The sequence below is a fragment of the Orbilia oligospora genome (assembly GCF_000225545.1).
Source record: "Orbilia oligospora ATCC 24927 unplaced genomic scaffold scaffold00110, whole genome shotgun sequence".
In the NCBI taxonomy this organism is placed as follows: Eukaryota; Fungi; Ascomycota; class Orbiliomycetes; order Orbiliales; family Orbiliaceae; genus Orbilia; species Orbilia oligospora.
This window is the reverse complement of record NW_011645667.1, coordinates 1,086,812-1,107,165: the sequence shown is the minus strand read 5'-3', so window position 1 is coordinate 1,107,165 and position 20,354 is coordinate 1,086,812. Positions and strand designations below refer to the sequence as shown.

At 44.7% G+C, this 20,354-nt stretch overlaps 6 protein-coding genes across 6 annotated transcripts; 2 read left to right on the top strand and 4 right to left on the bottom strand.

The window, feature by feature from the left end:
- Window positions 1-932: 932 nt before the first annotated feature.
- On the bottom strand, window positions 933-2,080 carry AOL_s00110g316 (uncharacterized protein; the record flags this gene model as incomplete). Its single annotated transcript, XM_011127006.1, has 4 exons — window positions 933-1,021; window positions 1,102-1,520; window positions 1,583-1,940; window positions 2,008-2,080. The coding sequence occupies 4 exons, from the start codon at window positions 2,078-2,080 to the stop codon at window positions 933-935; spliced, it is 939 nt and encodes a 312-aa protein (XP_011125308.1).
- Window positions 2,081-3,872: 1,792 nt separating this feature from the next.
- AOL_s00110g315 (uncharacterized protein) lies at window positions 3,873-5,597 on the bottom strand (the record flags this gene model as incomplete). Its single annotated transcript, XM_011127005.1, has 4 exons — window positions 3,873-4,976; window positions 5,055-5,197; window positions 5,266-5,337; window positions 5,405-5,597. The coding sequence occupies 4 exons, from the start codon at window positions 5,595-5,597 to the stop codon at window positions 3,873-3,875; spliced, it is 1,512 nt and encodes a 503-aa protein (XP_011125307.1).
- A 5,309-nt stretch (window positions 5,598-10,906) lies between these two features.
- Window positions 10,907-11,396, bottom strand: AOL_s00110g314 (uncharacterized protein; the record flags this gene model as incomplete). The annotated part of the gene is made up of 2 exons (XM_011127004.1): window positions 10,907-11,091; window positions 11,159-11,396. The coding sequence occupies 2 exons, from the start codon at window positions 11,394-11,396 to the stop codon at window positions 10,907-10,909; spliced, it is 423 nt and encodes a 140-aa protein (XP_011125306.1).
- Window positions 11,397-12,108: 712 nt separating this feature from the next.
- AOL_s00110g313 (uncharacterized protein) lies at window positions 12,109-13,041 on the bottom strand (the record flags this gene model as incomplete). The annotated part of the gene is made up of 2 exons (XM_011127003.1): window positions 12,109-12,809; window positions 12,879-13,041. 2 exons carry the CDS (start codon window positions 13,039-13,041, stop codon window positions 12,109-12,111), a joined length of 864 nt encoding a protein of 287 aa, XP_011125305.1.
- A 1,966-nt stretch (window positions 13,042-15,007) lies between these two features.
- Window positions 15,008-16,763, top strand: AOL_s00110g312 (uncharacterized protein; the record flags this gene model as incomplete). The annotated part of the gene is made up of 2 exons (XM_011127002.1): window positions 15,008-15,447; window positions 15,527-16,763. 2 exons carry the CDS (start codon window positions 15,008-15,010, stop codon window positions 16,761-16,763), a joined length of 1,677 nt encoding a protein of 558 aa, XP_011125304.1.
- An 80-nt stretch (window positions 16,764-16,843) lies between these two features.
- Window positions 16,844-19,217, top strand: AOL_s00110g311 (uncharacterized protein; the record flags this gene model as incomplete). Its single annotated transcript, XM_011127001.1, has 5 exons — window positions 16,844-17,802; window positions 17,876-18,189; window positions 18,279-18,423; window positions 18,508-18,696; window positions 18,749-19,217. The coding sequence occupies 5 exons, from the start codon at window positions 16,844-16,846 to the stop codon at window positions 19,215-19,217; spliced, it is 2,076 nt and encodes a 691-aa protein (XP_011125303.1).
- Between the last annotated feature and the right edge of the window lie 1,137 nt (window positions 19,218-20,354).

Here is a 20,354-nt window from a genome sequence, read left to right as displayed (position 1 = left end):
ACAGAAATATTAATTCGACACGTCGTCTCCACCGCAAGGAAAGAAGAGAGAAAGGAAACACGATAGAACACGAAGCATTTTTACACAGACGTGTAACAGATAACCGATCAAAGAAAAGTTGGTTAGCCTTCACTGCGTACTGGCCTGGTCGGGTCGCCATTGAATCAGGGCGGGACCAAATATATGCACATGTGAACAAAGAGAACCCACCAACACGTTTTAGTGTTGCATCACCATCCCGCGGAACTGAGCTGAGCTTGTTGGAACAAAGAAAAAAAGCTTGCAGCCCATGGTCCTAAAGAGAAAAGGATTTTTATGGCGGTAACTTATGGGGTACAATATATTCAAGCGGGCTCAAGGGGCGATACGAGACTATTCAAGGGGCTGGTGCATAGTAGCCATGGCCATATTCGATGTCATAGCTAGTTAAGGAGACTAGTATAGTCCGGCGACGAGGTAAACTCGATATTAATACCTATATACCTTACAATGGTTTATTGCTTTTTCAGGGCGGGCTAACATTAACATGGTCCTCGGGTGCTTCAAGTGCTTCAATACCACAATCATGGAAAAAAGTTACTCTAACGATAGCAGGAATTAAACGAGATATACCAGATAGCTCTTTAAAAAAATTATTTCGTGTTATTATATACATATTTAGTTGTTTCGTACCTGGACCTAAAAGTATATGTATATTTAGTACCTGATGCTCTTTCGATTTGTTTTCTTATTTAAATATAACTGCACAAGCTACCCTCCGCATGCATGCGCAGAGAAGCCGGGCTTAAAATTCTTATCTATGTACAGATATCGATCGATAATTCCCACCAATATACACTTTTAATCGAACCTGTAGTTCTATATTAATCCTTTGTGCATATGTCCAGCTCTAGCTTCTCATTTTTTTACATCTGCGTATACCAAATGAAACTTTAGTTGACAGCAACGGAATAGTCAGTAACTGTGAACTTAGCAGTGACACCAGCGTTGTTAACGAACGGCTCAGTTCCAGTTTGCACAGCTATAATTACACTTTGTTAGCGCCCTATCCCAATTGACCCAAGAAGCTTAAGAATCATAGATTATATCATTCCAACTTACTATTCAAATATTGCCCGCTTGGCAATCCTTGACTGCTAGTCAAATACTTCACAAAGTTATTCAAATCTCCACTCCAGCTAGTGACCGGGGCGTTGCTAGCCACGAAGCTGAAGACAGTCATTTGTCCGTTTGGTCCCTTATATAACTTCCACGAGATGCCGTCGATAGTTGGTGTAGCGATAGTATTACCAGTGCTCGAAATCGGTCCAGCACCGCCGTATGCACCAACCCAAACCATGATTTCGTATTCTGGGGTGTTGCTACCAGATGTAGAAGCTGTGAAGAGATCGTAAGCGACGTTGGCGACCATGCCGGCGGTATTAGCGTAGGTGTATTTCAAGGTGGTTGGGATGCTAGTAAGGGCGCTGAGTTTCTTGGGTGTGAATTTGAGATTGGCATTGGCGTAGCTCTTGACGTTACTAGATCAATCGGTTATCAGCATTCGTCTTACTTTCATATATAAATTAGGACAAAAGCTTACTATTGACCACCTTGCCAAGTCCAGCTAGTATGCCATCTAACAGTGTTTCCGCTAGCATAGTCCAACCCGGTACACTGAGAACCCGAGCTAGCAGATCCAGATCCCCAAAGATTGTTATAGATGATATAGGTGCCAGTATCCTTAGAGTCCCATTGGCCGCAGAAGTCGGCACTGGTTTGGACACCACCGGCCGTAGTTGTCGTTTTAGTAGTAGTAGCAGCTCGCGTAGTGGTAGTAGTAGTTCGTGCAGTGGTGCCGCCGCTGCCGCCGGGAAGGCACTGGGAGTACCAGTCGTTGCTATAAGTGCAAACGTATCCCGATACACAGGTCGTCGGGCCCGTCCAGCCTTGACCACCACCTGTAGGGAGTTGATCACATTAGTCTAGACAATCAAGGAAACAAGTGTTTATTGCAAGTGTATTTACATTGTCCCCAGGCTCCTGATTGGGCCTTGGCGAGGCCGAAGGCCATAAAAGCGGCGGCAATGACTTGCTTCATAGTTTTGATTCGAGCGGAATAACTTGGAGAATAAGCTAACGGGTGGGATTTGTTATCTTGATAAGACGGTTCCAAATGAATCTCGAAAGGCTTGATTACTCCAAGACTTATATAAACCGGCCTCAACTCCTTTTATAAGTTTACAGACCCCATCCCTCCTGGTCTCGTTTGGTTGCCAGATCCCCCCCAATTAAACATTAACCTAAAGCTGCCCTAGAAGTCATTCCTAACATATCGAACAAATACGCCTTGCCTAGCTACCATCCAAGCAGAGGAACCACGGTACCATCGGAATCATCGAGGCCGCTTTGGTACCATGGATTCCACACATGGGACGACCTACAACCCGGCTATTTCCCCGCAAGCAAGATTCCTGCGTACCAAGGTACTGACAGGAAAAACATCCTTGTATCCTTTCTTTCTTTATTGATGTTAAAATTGATGTTCAGTAGACCAGCGTTTCATAATCGCTATTCTACGGTTGCGGCGGGAGCTAGACCCGAGGAACCATGGTACCTGCCACACAAACAACCTCTCCCCGAGGCGAACTGCAACCACACACCAATATTTTGCCCTAAACACGGAGAATTTTTCGGCTAAGATGTATTATCTATTAGCCTGAATATATTTTCTTTTCAATAGCACTGAATAAGCATTATGCCAATTTCTCCAAATTAAAAAGTGGAAGTTTGGCCGTTTGTATCCACGTGTGCTTCGGTACGCTGTCCCGATTGGTGGAAAATCAGCGACGAACTGTTGATGCAAAATGTGTTGATTTCGCAAAATACCACAGATTGTTTCTCCAGGAGAACAGCGCTTGACAATAATTACGATGTATGTCTTTTAAAATATCATTTTTTAAGATATGAGAAGTCCGACCTAGGAGAAAGTTTGTGTGCTTTTCGACAGAGGGGTAAATGTAATTCAAACACGGACGATGATGATATGAGATGAAATATTCGCTGAGCAAGCGCAAGCGAGGCGAGGTGGGAACTGAATAGAACCAAATCTAACAGGCCTGGCTGGGGCAGGACACTAGAATTCAGCCAGAAGCATCCAAACCACGGATTCAGCTTCCGACCCCATAGTCAAAGCCGGGCGATTCTTTCCTTAGATGTATGGATGTTCGTCCCTGAAACCGACTTTTTTCTCGATGCCTACCAATATGGAAGTCATCGTCCCGGCCAGCTGAGAAGGTATCCCTTATACCGTCATCGATGCATCGGACTCAGACATACCGAAGCGAGACGGTTTAGCATGCATTTAAACATATAAGCAACTCAAATTAACCGGCCGACCTATCGCTAAAAGACTTCCAAGTATACCTAAGGCGATATAAGGTTTCTAGACTGTGACTTTTACGGCGTGTCGCGGATGGAGTTTTCGTCTCCAGGATTCTAGATGCAGAAGGATCAATATATCCATCCGATCGCAAGGATAAAGATATACGGCTAATACGACTTCCCCGATGTCGTACTGCATTCACGCCATTTACATACATATTCAGAAAGGCATCTATAAGTATAGTGCCGAGTGGTCACTGGTCTAATGTAAGTAACGAATCCCTATTATAGACATTTAGTCACAGGAATATATGGTAACTATACTAATAATAGTATACAATTAAATCTCAATTATCGTACGGTATAACTACACGGTGTACCTCAATGCCACCGCGAATGAGAACAACCAGGGGGAATCTATATACAAATGTGACCCAACTACCAACAGAAAAAGACTATAGGGTATATTTTCACACAAAACAACAACTCCTCATCACTCGTTCAACTGCTTAAGCCTCCAAAGCCTTACCGCAACCACCATGTCTGGCATGCTTGGTAAGGCTAGGGTTGGGGACCATAGCCTCAGCCAAAGATCCACGTGGGAGGAGCTTAGCAGCAGCTCTTGGGAATGGGAAGCCGGCGATGCTTCGTCCGTACTTAGCGACGGCGTCAGCCATACTCTTAGTGCCGGTGATGAATGCACCGTAGTCAAGGTTGTTGACATCATCGCATGCCTGATGGTAGCATGCATCGTATGGCTTGCCAGCCTCACCACCGAACAAGGTAGCTTCTTCGGCAGTCTTGATTCCTTCGGCACCCATGAAGACACCACCAGCGGGGACACCGATTTGAAGGAAGCCTTGGTAGTCAGATCGACCGTCGAAGGCAGTGGGAACAGATTTCTTGCCATCTTCGACGAAGAAATCGATGAAAGTCTTCTCAATCAAGGCGGAGCCATTGGTAGCGTAAGGGGATGGGAAAGCGGAAGCATCTCCGTCGTAGATAGCGTAGAGGTAGTTGGGGGAAGCCAACATGTCGAAGTTAAGATTCATGACGACCTTGGCTGCCTCTTCCTCTGGGAGGTGGGAAGTGTAATACCTGGATCCAAGAAGACCATCTTCTTCAGCAGACCACCAAGAGAATTGAATGGCGTTGTTTACAGAGAACTTGGTGAGAGCCTTAGCAACCTCAATCTGAGCAATGGTACCGGACCCGTTATCGTTGATACCAGGTCCAGCCTTGACGGAGTCGGTATGGGCACCGACGCTAATGATCTTGTTCTGATCACCACCCTTTGTGGTAGCGAGGATGTTTGCAGTTAGGCCGATTTCCTCATGGAAGACGTTTGCAACAGTTGCTGGGAGGGTGCCAGTTCCAAGCTTGGTAACAAGGGCTTGTCCATCAGCTTGTGTAATGAAAGCGGACACAATGAACTTGGTAACGTTGTAATCTGCTGGAGCTCCCAAGGTGGGCTGGAGAGAGGTTGGGTCGTTGTTCCAAACGACGAGACCAGCTGCACCAGCTGTTTCAGCGAGGGCGTTCTTCAAGCCGAAGTTGCAGCTTCCACGGTGGACAAGAGCAATCTTTCCAGCAACGGAGGCAGGGTAGTCGGACTAGGGATCTCATTGTTAGTATCCTCATACTACACCATATAGCCAACCCAGCTCGGGATCCATATTTCTAAAACTTACTGCGACACATCCGAAGTTGGGGATAGCAAGGATATCGGCAGAGACGGTTCCATTGGGGCTACCAGTCATTCCATTAACGCCGGAGAATGGAACACCCTCAACTTTGACGGAAACGTCGTCAAAGATTTGCCTGGTGATGTTGACTATGTGAAACCGAGACAAGTACTGTTAGCAAACTCTTCGCCTATCAAGTAGTACAGGTGCAACGTACAGTATTGTCTCTCAACCTTGTAGTAGTTCTTATCCACATGCGACTCGATCCAGGTTAGTGTGTCCCAGTGACCTATCAATTCCAGGTTAGTATGCAATTTCCCTACGGAAAGCAGCACCGTTTGGAATCCAGATCTTACCAGGTGTACCCCAAGCACGGGTTCCATTATTAGCAGTGGCAATGGCCTGAAGCTCTTGGGCTCGAGCCTTCAACTCCGACCGTAAAAGAACTCTTCGAAGCTTATTCGACTCAACGAGTGGAGCGCCTGCTGGTGCAGCAGCCACAAGTGCGGCGGACGCCAAAGCTGGTAGGATCAACGTCGAAACCTTCATTTTTACGATAGTTGAAATTTATTAGAGGTATATATGAAAACGTGGCTATGAAGGGAGTGTGAAGTGATCGAGTGAGTTGTAGTAACAGCTGAGGATGGCCACCAGGGATGATGATTCTAAAATATTTGGTCGCAAAGTCCCATCTTTATATCTTTTGAGGCTCGACACTGCCACGGACGATCCGGCATGGTACCTACCTGGATCGAGGAATAGTAGGAAGGCGATATGGGACTCGAAACCAATGGTACAATGGGTAGCTGCCTAGTATGACATCGATGTTAATGGAAGCTTCAAAAAACGGGCCAAGGCTCAAGAGACAGCATGTTTCTGATGCTTATCGTCGTAATGTCAAAAGCGAAGTATGAGCGGAGGAACGATCGCGCGATTCGAAAGTTCCCTGCGCTTGCCCAAGGTTCCTGCACCAACAAGGCCTTATCGGTAGTACAAATGGAATTAAAACTATATGCACCCATCAAAAAGAAAGTTGAAGACATGGTTTGAGAAGAAGGTGTGGATTTCCATGTAAGCCAAGAGCCAATGCACCTACCCGATTTAAGCTGTAATTCCAACCTTCCCCGTCCGTGGGGCCAATCCTGGTCCCTCCCGCCAAGCGAGTTAGCCAATCCACATTGACCTAAGCCATCCCATCCTGGCCTGGACCGAAACTTTTGGAGGGCAACAGAGCTTATCGGCTCATTCAACGACTCCCAGACCACGGCTCCTTGACAATCTTCAGCAGGAATTTAAGGTGTATGGATGTAAACCCAGATGGTGCATTAAGCTTGAATATTCTTTTTCCAAGGGAGCCAATCGCTGATCGACATCAGTGTTACTATAAACTTGTGAATGGTGGTCAGCTGCCTGGATACCCGACGGACTAAGGGTAGAATGATCAAGCTAAGACGGGTAGGATGGCTCAACGATTGCTCGAATTGTTTGCCGTGATTCCGTGAACAAAGGGATCAAGGAATGCGACCCCTTCGCTGTGTACGGAGCATACTTCAACGGAAGACAGCTGTAACCATAAACATGCCATTGAATAAGTAATATAAGGTTGTCCACCATGCACTATCTGTCATCAAACATTCCCATCGATGCAAGGAGTGGCAGTTCGGTCAATTACAATTGCAATTGAGTTCGAAACGATAGCACTTTTCGAGCATCCGAAGTCTGCTGTGCAACCTGAATCCATAACCGGTTCGACATCCATGCCCACGGCTAAAAGTGGGGCGAGGAATGTCGCATTGCAGGTCCAGGACTGTCGATGCTCCTCTGTGGAAGTCTTATAGTGGCACAGGCGTTTCGGGAATCTGACGCGGTTAACGGCCTCCACCTCGAGGAAGAAAACAGCCTTTCATTTAATATTTGCTCTCGTCATCAATCTCGAAGATCGTGATAGGTATGTTGGCCGGAAATATCACAATATAGCCGTCCGCGGAGTATTACCACACTACACTACACAGCAGTTAAAACAATGATGTTTTTGTCCGGCGTGGTTTGAATTGATGGATCAAATGTCAATCTTTGCCCTTAGTCGTCCTTCCGCAATGCTCTGGTTCAGAAAGTTCATGTGCAGCAACAATGAATGCTATGCAGCCAAGCAAAACCCGTAGCAGCATTTCCCCACAACCAAGGCGAAGCCCTGTTTTTTCCTCGGTTGGTTTGCGACAGTGATTTTGAAGTGCTTGTTCAAACCAGCCCAGACCCGGAATTTTAATAACATTATCATTGCATATGCAGATACACTGCAGGACCCGCATCTAGGCACCAATCAAGGACAACGGAAGTGGCGAACCTCATCTTGAAATATTCGACATCATGATGCTCGTAATACACATCGTATTGAAGCCCAATTTTGCCAAGACTCGGTATCGACAATACGGAGTGGAGTCGCCAGAGAATCACGAGACGGCGGGTTGATGTTTTAGAATTCTAGAAAGCCGGGTACCTGCGACCCCGCTCTCTGGCCTGCCTAACGAGATCGCGAGACCAACCGGCAGTATGCAGTCGGCCCACTGAGTAATCGCAAATTATTACGACGAAGACATGTCATGTCGACATATGCACAGAACAACAATCGACCGTCGCGAGGCCAGCGAGACGCTACATTGCATGAAGGCCATAACCACTAGTCATGCCAGGATCAATTTGCTGGAGCCCAGAAAGTTGGTGAGGAACTGAACATGTACATGTCAGTACATACATGCTCCTGACTTGTCGGATAGCAAGTTTCCAACAATTTTATATCTCACCTTCCATTCATTCGAATTCATTCATTGTTGAACCATCCGTTCATTCATCTCGGGGAGGACTTTGGCGTCTCGGTACAGCCCAACAGTGTATGCTTGGCCTGGAACTGCTCGCGTGCTCCCCTTCCTAAATCCGCAGGAAATTGAGTCTCATGCATAAACACAGCTGGTGGCTTTTCATTCAGTACGCGTGTTCAACCCCTCCCCGCAGTTTCGCATAGCCTAAAGCTCGTTAATTCTGCCTTGTGTAGGAAAGAAACATCGAGGCATTCGGTGGTAGGCAGTTGCCCCATCCAGAAGGTGGTCTGGTGTTCCAGGTGGAGATGTTGGTGGCAACACAATTCACAAGATCGCGACATGCGCATGCGAGTACTAGCTGAATGCATATGCTCCCAGGGGCCGTAATCACTGGTACCAGATGGCAGCTAGTGAAGAAGCTAGAAGTAGACGGATACGATACCTGCAAGTGCCTAGTATCATATATCTACTTCTGCACGGATGTCGCAATACGAGAATTGTACCTTAACCATCCCATTATAACTCATATGGCCATGAGCTTTCCCACAACGGGAAGGAGGTCGCGCTTTCGAAATCCCGGGATTCAGTTAGTTGATACCTCGGTCTGGGGTCTTCTTTCTGCCTTCCATGCATGATCTATCCAAACGAAACGCCGAATACGTAAACGTACAGGTACCCATATCAAACCCAGACTACTTACTAAATGGGTCCGGCTTCCTCGTAAACTAGCCAACGCATCTACGAGCCCATGATTCTGAAATTTCTCGGCCGTATATAGTCAGTGCAAATTAGGTTTTGCTATCTCCATCGGCAAACCTTAAGAATGGTAGGTTTTCTAGCTGCCGTTTTAGTAGCTTTATGTGGAGTCCAATCGACTATGAATGGTCTGAACTGTTCGGTGGAATCCGAATGAATCATATTTCGCCCATTTCTAGATTCCTTATCAGAGTACCCGATATCTGGGGATGCAAACATGGCAAACCACTTGGCTTTTGCCCGTGATAATTGGCGTAGGCTTAGATGTAAAGAATGAGATTCAAGCCAAGTACTAGCTTCGGTCAACATTTAAGATTGCATCTTAGATAGGACATGCATGAGCAATTGTTTCTTCATTTAAAGATTTACATAATGGTTTACAATGATATGGAAAGACAGTTTACAGGGCATCTTGGAGATACATTCTCATGTAAACCATTTATTGTCATGTACGTAGATTTAAGTAGGTATATTTGTGCCTGCGACTCACACTGTTACATACCTCTCACCGGGAATATCTGTAAAATCCCAGAATTAAAACCCAGGAAATCCCCCAGGTCGTGCGTTTATATAGATACTTGTATAGATACTTGTATAGACACTTACTATATATATGTGCCATCGTCTCCAAACTTGACATTTAAAGATATGTAGTATAAAAGAAGAATGAGTACAGGATCCTCTCTGCAAACCCCTACACCCTCAGCCTACCTCATTATTTGGGAGATTTCAGGTATATACATAATATTATGATCGCGATCGTGATCAACGGCCCTCCACGCGGAATAGCCACGATCAGTTGGATCCAAGATACCAAGTCCCAGTGTCCCGGGATACCAAGATAACAACGGCAGGACTACATAGTGTTGATCCTACAGCCATGACTTTGGCAATATCTTGGTAAACTTCCAAATACGTACCTGCGTTTTTGATAATGCTGGCCCATCCAACCCAATCCATGCTGCAGACTTTAGGTCCTAGGATTACAAAGCTACCTGCTTGCACCTGTCGACATGGAAATACCCTTGATCGTGCATGCATATGGTTGAACTTGGTGAGCTACCTGCTGTCCTTGCTTTAGCGTCGCCAGGAGAAACTAGTTAACTAGCCCACGGAAGCTCAAACCTATCGATACAGTTTCCCTGTAAATTTATAAACCAAGCTAATCCCAACAAAAATCCGGGACCCTATATTCATCAACGGCAGGCAGGTACCTAATCTAGCCAATCTTTTCAGAAAGAATTATGTACTTCAGTATTTTGGAACGACCCGCCGATGAACTGCTGTTCTTCTATACATATTATATTTAACCATAATTAGGGTCGTTTGTGTCGACTGCAACTACAGTACTGTATTGACCGAATTGACTGCTAGCTAATCGATTAATCTAAAGTATCTATAGCTACGGGGTATATATATCTGAACGCTATAGCTACTGAGTCGTAAAAGCTGATGTATACCAATGTATGGCAAAGCATGACCCTTTCTAACTTGAATATATATAGTACAAATCCCATTGATACCTACAACCTAAGCTAAATCTCCATGAACCCACGATCTGAATTTTTATTCCAAAGCGGCCAAATCAATGTAAACCCACGCAAATGAACCCTCAAGCCTATGAAACAAGAAGAATCGGAGACATAGTAAACAGTCCCGCGATCTCCTAATTGGTAATGTATTAAGTACCAGGCGGGATCGGGGCCTCATGTCTATCGCGGCCTACCGCTTTGGATTTTAGAACCGAGAGTCTCAACTACGGCCAAACGATTTGGATGATCGTCTGGCGGTACCACAGTAGCCCCCCCTTTGAAAACGATATACCTTGATACTTTCTAGGGCGGTACAGTACGAACTTGGAGCGATCATCCGGTTTTCATTGTGTGTTATAGTACAGTCACTCACTGTATATTAGTTCAGGGCATATGCGCATGCCCAACGGACCAGTGTACTTGGATAAAATGCGTATTGAATATACAGCGGTTCTAACTAGCCGTTGTATAACAAGATTACCCGCCCAACCATAGGCCTAAAGTTAACGCAGTGTTAATCTCGCACTTACTCAAAACCCAAATGCAAAATCTTAAAGGCCCAACGAAACCCTAACATATATCTAGTCTCATAAAACCGCCGGTCTATTTCCCGTCGCCTCGACCGCCGGGCCCTCCTGAGCCTCCAAATCCCGCTGTTCTTCAACCTCAATAATTAACCTCCTTGCTCTTCTCAGACCTCTAATTAAGAAAAGCCCGCCAATAACTGCGCATAAAGTTTCTACCAAGGTATAGCTTATGAGTATGCGGTATCCACATAGTTTCTTCTTGAAGCTGTACGGAGACATACGGGATACATACCGAGCGACAACATAATAACATTGATTCTCCATCCTCTCGCCCCGGCTGTAACTACATGCCTCAAAGTATTTCGAAACACAGTTTCATCAAATGGTTTTGTCGTGTCCAACGATGCAGCGACTGAAAGTCCATAGATATTAGCAGCATTCCATGCTCATGACCTTGCACTAGCTAACGTAAAACATACGCTTGTCAGCACCCCTCCCAAGCATCCATATTGTTAACGCCCAAGAAGCCATATGAGCCATAGGAAAGGCAACGAAAAAGATTAAGCCAAGGTTTCTGATTGTAACATAAAACTTTCTAGGAATCCCAGGAAGGCGTTTATTTCGTGTTCTATTGGGGGTTTCTTGCGCCGTTCCTTCTGTGGAAGCGGTAGGAGGTTCCGGTTGATTTGTAGGGAGTATGGTCGGTTCAAAAGCCATTGTTGCTATTTAATGTGTCGGTATGAATGATTCTATACTAAGCCTTGTGAATAAGAGGCGCTCGGAATACTTGTGTATCAGCGTCCATAGAGTAGATGTCGTCAGGTTATGGATGGGGTGCACGTAGCCAGGGAATTAAATAATATTGATCGGAGCAAGTCATTTATAAAGTCGGCGGGGCGATATATAAATCATATTTGCACGAACCTGGAGATCACAAGGAAAATCTCGACCGGCTTTGAATGGTCGGATCCTAGTAACAAATAATAGCAGTGTAAATACTTGACGCTTCAATGAAGATCACAAAGTGCAATAACGGCAAATTCGAAAAGAAATTAGGTATAGAGGCCGCGGATAAACCACATACATGTCAACGTCCGCCGGGTATACTACAGTATCAAGTGTTCAGCGAATAAGCGATACTGCCGCCCCGAGTATTAATCGACTAATTAAAGATGAATGTGTGTGAAGTCTTAATTTAATTTATGGTGGACTGAATACAGTCGTGAATTAAAATCATGCAATATCTTCGATTTCATAATCATGTGTATACTGGTAATTAATAGCGTCGACATTTTAAGTATTACAGCATAAAAAACAAAAAAAATATTCGAAGTGTGCTTTTCCCTCCCATATGAAAATTAAAGAGACCAAAACCCCAGGACAATGCATATCGCCAAAACAGCAAAAAGAAAATACAATCTATGTTCTATTAAGATAAGACTAAAATTGCAAAAGCGAGAACTCCAATCAAACCGAACGAGCTACTTCTCATTGCTCCTGCGTCATTCTTTGTCTGTGTTGGTGTCGGTGTCGGGAATGTTACAGTTCCATTATTGTTCGTTGGCGTGCCGGGAGCGCCAGTCGCTCCTGGTCCGGTCACCGAGCTGGTGACCGTCCCATTCTTAGTTTTATCCCCATTATTACCTCCGCTAAAGTCTTGGATACCCTGGCTACCATCACCCACTGTGTTCTTCCCAGACAAAAAGTATGTCCCGAGCACTGGATCTTTCAATCCCGCTGCTGCGACAAATTTTTCGGCGTTGAACCTGCGGCGATCGTTTCCGCCTTGGTATTTTTCGAACTCTGTGGGAAGAGAGAAGGTATTTTCGGGTTGAAGGAAGAGCAGAAATATGTAGTGGTGGGGGTCTTGACTTGGTGGGGCGGGGCCGCGATAAGGCACTATCGCATTTGTAGAAGTAGTGTCCAATTTCAAAAGATCCTTTCCATCTGGAGATTTGACTTTTTGGGTGTTAAGGGGGATTTTTACACCCGGTTGCATCCAGTGGAGAATTTGACCGAGAGAGTTATTGGAAGGAGAGGGAGCATCAGGGTCGACCATCAAGACGATAAAGGTTTGGCCAGTGAATGATGGGGTGTCTGGGATGTACACCGAAGGAGTAGATTGGACGGCTGTATAGTTTCTTGTTAGTTAGGTCCTCAATAAAACGCCAATTGGCCAAGTAAAAGGATTGTACATACAGCTTTTATCAAACAGTCCACCATTGGCAAAGAACTTAGGATTGGCCGATTCATCGTATGTAACTGGAAACCAGTCGTCGGCCTTCGGTACAAAACCTGATGGCGTCTGAGAGAGGGCAGTAGCGGCCAGCGCAAGTAGGGAGGTGATATATTTTGAAGCCATTGCGCTGCAATTGAATCTCTAGTGAATTTTATTTCTTCCTCCTATTTACCGATTCGACGTAGTATCTGCGTAGATACTGGTATATATTGAAACTGAAATGGAAAAATGAACCTTTTTCGTCGTCAAAGTGCTAAGCTAGCTTAAGCTTGTCCGGAAGGCTAACAGAGGGAGAAAGGAAAAACGGAATATGCAGACAGCCGCATTCTTAAATATATATGAATATTTTCCCGTTCCATCATTCCACTGGCAACAATGCCTCGTGGTAGAACCAGTAGTGGAAGTCGAGTGTCAAGTTTCACAATTTTGGATTCCGCAGTGTTTTGGGTGTTCTCATCTTCAGACATTCTGTCGCACCATTGGCACCCTTGGCGTGTCTAGACGGACAATTCCACGCATCTAGAATCTGTACGTCGACCCACAGTTTGCTGTCACAAAGCTGCAATTAATTCGACCGGGCATTTAGGCAAATAGAACCACAAAATCCGAAGCAGATTTGCTTTAATACTAGAATCACCCTAAACTTATCCCAGTTACACGTCCATATTTGGTCATGTAATTATAACGTTGAGGGTTGGGCTCGCTGGGGTATCGCGTTGCGATTGAGGCATTTCTATAGGAGCCTCGCAAATCAGACGCATTAAACCCGCTTATGTCCCATTCAGTCCATGCTGCCTGCTGGGCGTGAAGCAAATCTGCCTTATCATGGACCCTTCATGAATTCAACTGGTTGACGTTAACGTTCTTGGGCGGGAACTTCGTCATGTTAGTCAGGAGAGATTTCGAGTATCGAAACAGCCGGTAGGTTTCGAAAGTGCGAAGCCTTCGCCAGGTGGCCGTGTGTGTTCTCGGTTAGCCTATTTGGGGAACAAAATAATTTCCGTATTTGGTAATTTCTAAATTGAGTTTAACATAAAGCTTTCAAAAGCAGACAAGAGCTTCGCATTTTTTGTCTGCATCCTAAATTAGCTCTTCGCTCGTTTGAGGAAGCGCCTAAATCAGAAAGACACAGGAACAACACGAGTACTAGATCACCCTTCTACCCGCATCTATAGTATCGGAGTGAGCTAAAGAAGGCACGGTGCAAACTATCTTCATATATCGTCACTATCAGTTATTATCTATATCTAGGTCAAGATCTAATATTATAATATCAACAGAAAAAAAAAACATGTAACACAAGGCAGTAGAAATGTTGGCGCCGCTTTATGAATATTCCTGCAGGCCGACCTGGACCAGAAACATATGTTGGTGGATCATGAGAACCAATCGATGCTGTAGCCTCTTGGACCGTCATAACAGTTGCCACCCCCTGCACAGGTACCCCTGCAATGAATCTTACAAAAGACTACATCAAGCTAAAATAAACAGGATTTGAAATATAAACTCTGCAAAAAAAAACAATAACTCAAACAAAAATCATTGAATTCACAATCAAAATCTATAGTTAATATTAACTTTTTAAATTTTAATAAAATATACAACCAATAGCATAAAATCAATTGAATGTGTTTAGCAATAGAGAGAGTTTGTCGATAGTTTGTTCAAATATACGTTTTTTTTTTACTCTTTTTGTCTTAGTAAGTGGGTACCTCATGATGGCGGGTCGAACTAAGGGATACATCTGACACCACCAAATTTTCCAGCCGCGTGTGAGAATATACAAGTAAAGGGGACTCCCTCAGCTTGGATTCTGGGTCGCGGATGCCCTTTGCCTTTCATTTTCACCGATTCCCGTTCTTACTAATCCTCGGATCTACCTCAACTACAGAATAATTTTGGGATCTATAGACCGCCTAATAACAATAGAAGAACCTGCGGCCACAAGTCTATGGGTATCCAGCGCTACAGCTTGGCACGTTGCATATATCAATAACCACCTACTCTACTTATTATCCTTTACTAGTATACTATAACGTGGTGTGTGGCGACTAAGCCAAGTAACCAAAGTCGATTTTGATATCCAACAATGACTACGGTAGGAATTGTCGCGGCTGTAGTCGGTATTATAACGGGCGGTGGCAAAGCTGTAAAATGGCTTTGCGGAACCATAGAAACCATCGGCGATGCTCCAGATTCCATGATAACTGTTATGACAAAAATGCAAGAAACGGTTTCCATTGTGAATGGACTATATCAACTCCTCAATAGCAAAAGCGCTACGGATAGTGCAAAACCCTTGCTGATATCCGTGGAGCAGCTTGAAAATACAATAATTGGTATAATGCTATGCTTTTCGAAATTAGAGAAGAAGATGAAGTTTGCCCGGGACATAGAGAACGGAAACACTAAAGGATTAGTTCGCGCGAAATGGCTATACCACGAGAAGGCGATAAAAGAATTGATCGAACGACTCAATAGCCACAAAATCTCACTTTCGATGATGCTCCAGCTCCTGAGTATGCAATCGTACGTATCACAGCAATGCTGTCTTCCTTGATAAGCCTGATTAGTTGGTCTAACTTTATTTCTGGTCGGACATACATAGGCACGTATCCGAAGAAAAGAGACTTTCGCTTTCCATGCAAATCGAAAGGAGTGTTCAAGAAGACCCTGACATCCAAGCCCACTTAAAAAAGCGTGCAAGCGTGAACTTAGGAGCGATCCATGAATCCCGCGACTCTAATATATCGCTTTACGATGATGAGTTCAATGAAATCAAAGACAGCAGAAACTTCGACCCCATCATGATTTCGACGTCTGGGCCTGAGAAGAAACCCAAAGTTGATCTGGGGATAGCAACCGCAAACCCAGCTGATTATGAAACCTCAAAAAAAATTGGATCTCAGATTAATCAGTTTCCAGGTCTGGGTACGAGACAAATTAACCAGTCTGACTTCCAAGAAGTACTTAAGCGCTCCAGACCTTATCTCAGGATGCATTCCCTAGACCCAAGAGCGAGCATGATCAGTCGTGAAGGGTCCTTGCGAGGGGTAACTTATTCGATATTTTCCCAACAAAGTATTGTTACAATATCAAATATCGCGGTCTATAACCTTGCAATTTCTCCATCAGATCTCCACAACAGTGACTGGTATCACTTTGAAGGCCCAAAAGAATCAACGCACAGAAAACCGCCTCCTGCAAACTTCATAAGGGAAACAACTTCTTCCCATTCGTCATCTTATATAAAACATGGTGCCAGCAGAATTAGGCCGGCTACATCGCCAGATATCTCAATATCACCGCAGAATGCTTTAAGATTTAGTTCACGAGATAATTCTATGCGCTATCCTCCTACATCGCCGTTTTTGACCGAAACAAGGATTGGGAAATCTACTGAACCCATCTTCTACCACCCATCTTCACTCGCTCGGTACAACGAATTCTATCAAGGAGATTTCTTCGTCAAGAGAGAAGAAATAACAGGTGAGATACTGAAGAAGATAAAAGCATTGCAAAACACGGAGACACCAATGATATTCTTATGGGGTGGTTTTGGATGTGGTAAAACCACGTTTGCCTTAGATTTTATAAAAGACTTACCGCACCTCTCCAACGTCCAGAATGTGCGAAGAATGTTTATAAGCGCAAATAGAGGTCGCGACATTGATTTTGGATTGTCTCGTTTCGCTATAAATTCGGGAACGGGTTTTTCGATTGGGAATCCGCCAGGTACAGACGAGAAAGCAGGGGCAACGTGGTCTAGTTCCCAGACGTCACAAAGGGAGGCATGGGCAACGTGGAATTGGTTATCTACAACAAGTCAGCTCCCCGCTGCTTAATTTCCCTTCGCTTTCTTAGCGTCCGCTAATTCATATATTGAGGTAAAGAGGATCCCTGGGCCATAATCCTTGATGACGTGATGGATTTAGGTAGCATTTCAGGGTGGCCGCCGTTAAATCCGAGTGGAACCGTGATAGTTACGACCCGTCTCAAACCACCAAAAGGAACCGCGATTGCGATAGAGGTGGGGTTGTTTAACGAAGCCCAAACTATTGCTGTGGCACAGAAATACCACTCGAACTATCACAAATCTACAACAAAGCCTGCCGACCTAAGATTTCTAAACCATATCCAGCCTCGTGATCTCCTCCCCGTCGAGATCCCGGCATTCATGAAAGCCACAGCTGATAAAAATATCAATCTAGGAGATCTAGTGGAATTTGATACTCGCGAGCGTATCCGAAGAGAATGCACGGTTAAGCAGGGTTACGTCGTCGGGACGCATGATGTCAACTGGTCCAGCGATTCGCGGAATCGGAAACCTCTGTATCGAGCGATGTGGGACGACTTTAGTAGAAGAGATAAAACCTGGGATATTGACATGGATAGCAATAGGCGCTTAGATTCATGGTCGGCCCGCAGAATAATGACTGATGCCGCTGCATTTTTATTCCCAAGTTGTTGCAGTTTGAGCCGCCTTCGATCAGCCGAACAATACTTCTATAAGAACAACAGACCACAGCCTTCATTTTCCGACCATCTTCGGGATAGTGATCTCCCTATCATCCTCCTTCTAGACCCATCGGATCAAGATACAGCTAAAATACCGAAGCTATCGCAAGTGAGTTATATCTCTAGGATGTCCAGCATCAGGAAAGCCTATATCGTTCGCAACCTTGCTTCCTGGCTTTTAGAATCCTTCAATATCTGCGGTGACTCTCAAATAGATTTTGCTAGCACTGGTCTTCCCCGCCACGCTGAGTCTCTAGCCAAGAACTTTTTCTTTTTTGTAGATTCAGACACCCTGATCTTAGAATCTTATCTTGACACCTGTTTTGAAATTGTTCGAGTTCTTCGAGTTCTCCGCACTGCCCCTCAGTGAGTTCCCCCCAGAAGGCAAATGACTCACGATATCACTTAAACAAACCTAAGTTTACTGATAGGCTTTTAGGCTCCCTTCTACTAACAATGAACCATCGGAGATCCTCAAGCTTCTTACCAAGATTCTTGAACGAATAATGCGCAGAGTTAAACAAAAATTGAGTTCCGATTATGTACAAGGAAAACCTGAAGTGTCGAGCCACACGGTACGATACGTCAGCGAACTCGCGGACTCCCTTGAATTCGTAGGACGTGAGCAAGTAAAGGAAGGGAACCACGGGGTTGCGGTGTTGTGTTTCCAAAATGCCGGGCGTTGCTACAAGGCTCTATGGCAATATGAAGAATCAGACTTTTTTGCGAATAAATCCACACTACCCAATCAGTGTAAGTTTCTATCGTGACGACATAATTGCGCGCGTTTCGGTATTGTCACAAATTGAAATATTAAGAGAACAAGGCTAATTGGAATACAGCTATCCGCATCTACGATCAATCCAATATGCATTCATGCGAACTAAGTATCGCTAAGTGTTTCGAAGACCAAGATAAAGTTCAGGAATCGATTCAGTATCTCCAGAAGACCCGAAGAGAGATGGAAACTCCGGTGAACTGCGTATTGTAAGGATTCTCCTGTTTCCTTTCCTTCTCTAATTCGATTCCAACGTTTTACTGTCCATCTTAACTTATTAATGAGTTTCTTAGAGGTCTCTTCAAGTATTACGAGGGAAATCTCCATTTATCGCAGCAAAAATACGGTGATGCATTATTTTGCTACGAAGCTGCAGGGGTATCGTTTAAAAAGTGTCCACAAGTCTGTGAATCGCGTCTCGCCGCTATCCAAGGGAAAAGAGCGCAGATTTTTATCCAATTCGGAAAATGGAGAAGAGCGATGTGAGTTAAATAAGGGTAATTTGTGAATGTCGTTAACTAACCAATTCAATAGAAACTGTTTAGAATCCACACTAAATTGCATTCCAAACCACAAAAATTGTGAAGACGAACGCACCCTGCGGCAGGTTGCATGGATTAACTCCAAGTTAGCTTTCGCCAACAAAGAGCTATCATCTAAGATAGACGACCCGAACGCGCTGACGTACGGAAACTCCGCGTGGCAGGCGGCGAAGTCATTGGACCACGAAGCCCCAAAATTGGTGACCACGACACTTTACTTGACCGCAGCGAATCACATTTGGGAATATTATAACAACCTTTATCAGGAATTGGACCTTTATTCCCCTCACATTCGCGATTGTCCTGAGCTCAACTCAAAGTTAAAGCTTGCACTTGGTCAATGCGCCCTCGAAACTAAATTAGAGTCAACAAAAGCTTGCACTACCCCGCAACCTTGTGGCTCTTTGTTTGACGCCCTCCGTTGTTCTTCTAATACGTACTACGTAGGGAATGCGGTTTGAGTTCTGAACGCAGAACACGATCAACAACGTCGTATGGAAATCCAATCATTTTCTGCTCGCTTAAATCCTCAAATTTGCAAAATTTGTAACTTCTTTCTCTTTCCAATATGGGAAATGTTATGGAATGGCTTATTTTCTCCACTAGCCTGTTTGGATATTATATTTTAACCTTGTTTATATCGTTTTGCGACCTTTCACTCAAGATCTTTGTTTCCGCAAGCCATGTCAAGCCTTATTCAAAATGCAAAATCAGCTCAGTTAGTTGATAATATATGTTGGTGACCCTTAATTTATAATACCACACTATGAATATATTAATCTTCTGACGATGAGCATAACATATTAATAGGTATATAGGGATTACTATGTTAACGTATAACTATCGCAAACAAACTATTGAACTATTTGGGAAGTTTAGAGTTCCATACCAATGCCAACGTTACGTATCCCCCACGCACTTGCCGAGACCGAATCGATCACAAAACCTAGGCTTGGCAGGTCCAACCATATACCACGCTAACCAGAACCAGTTCCCAAGTGGGTACCTTCGACACTTGCTCGACACTTGCAGGCATAAGCATCACCAGGCGGATCCTATAGGCCTCAACTTCAACGTACCGTGCCGCCATAGTACATTAGAATAGGCAGAGAAATACCTGTTTTTCGCAGACGCTAGAAAGCTAGCTGCACCTCCCTCAGATCGTCTCAAACAAAATGTCCAACTTGCCCACCCCGCACAGCACAATAGCGAACCAGAGACATGTTCACACATTCGATACCACCCACATGCAACACAAAAGATGCATCTAGATGAGATCCAGACTTTCGCGAGCTCGGTCCTGCAGTGCATCAAACGGCTCGCATAACGTAGCACATGTTATATGGCCTTTCATATATCGCGCGATACAAAACCCTGGGCGGTAAGCCTCCCGACCTCCCTGGCCCCTTTCCATTGGACCGGCTTCAGAATAGCTGCACGGTGGTTGCCGCCCTTACTTTGGAGGCCCTAGCTCCCAAAGATCTCTTGAGATCGGGGTTAGACCAAAAATCCAACCCCGCAAAATGGGGTTGCATATGGGGCCTCGCCAATCTCCGCCAAAAAGGCGTCGGCTAGCAATTACTACCGACGCTTGGTAC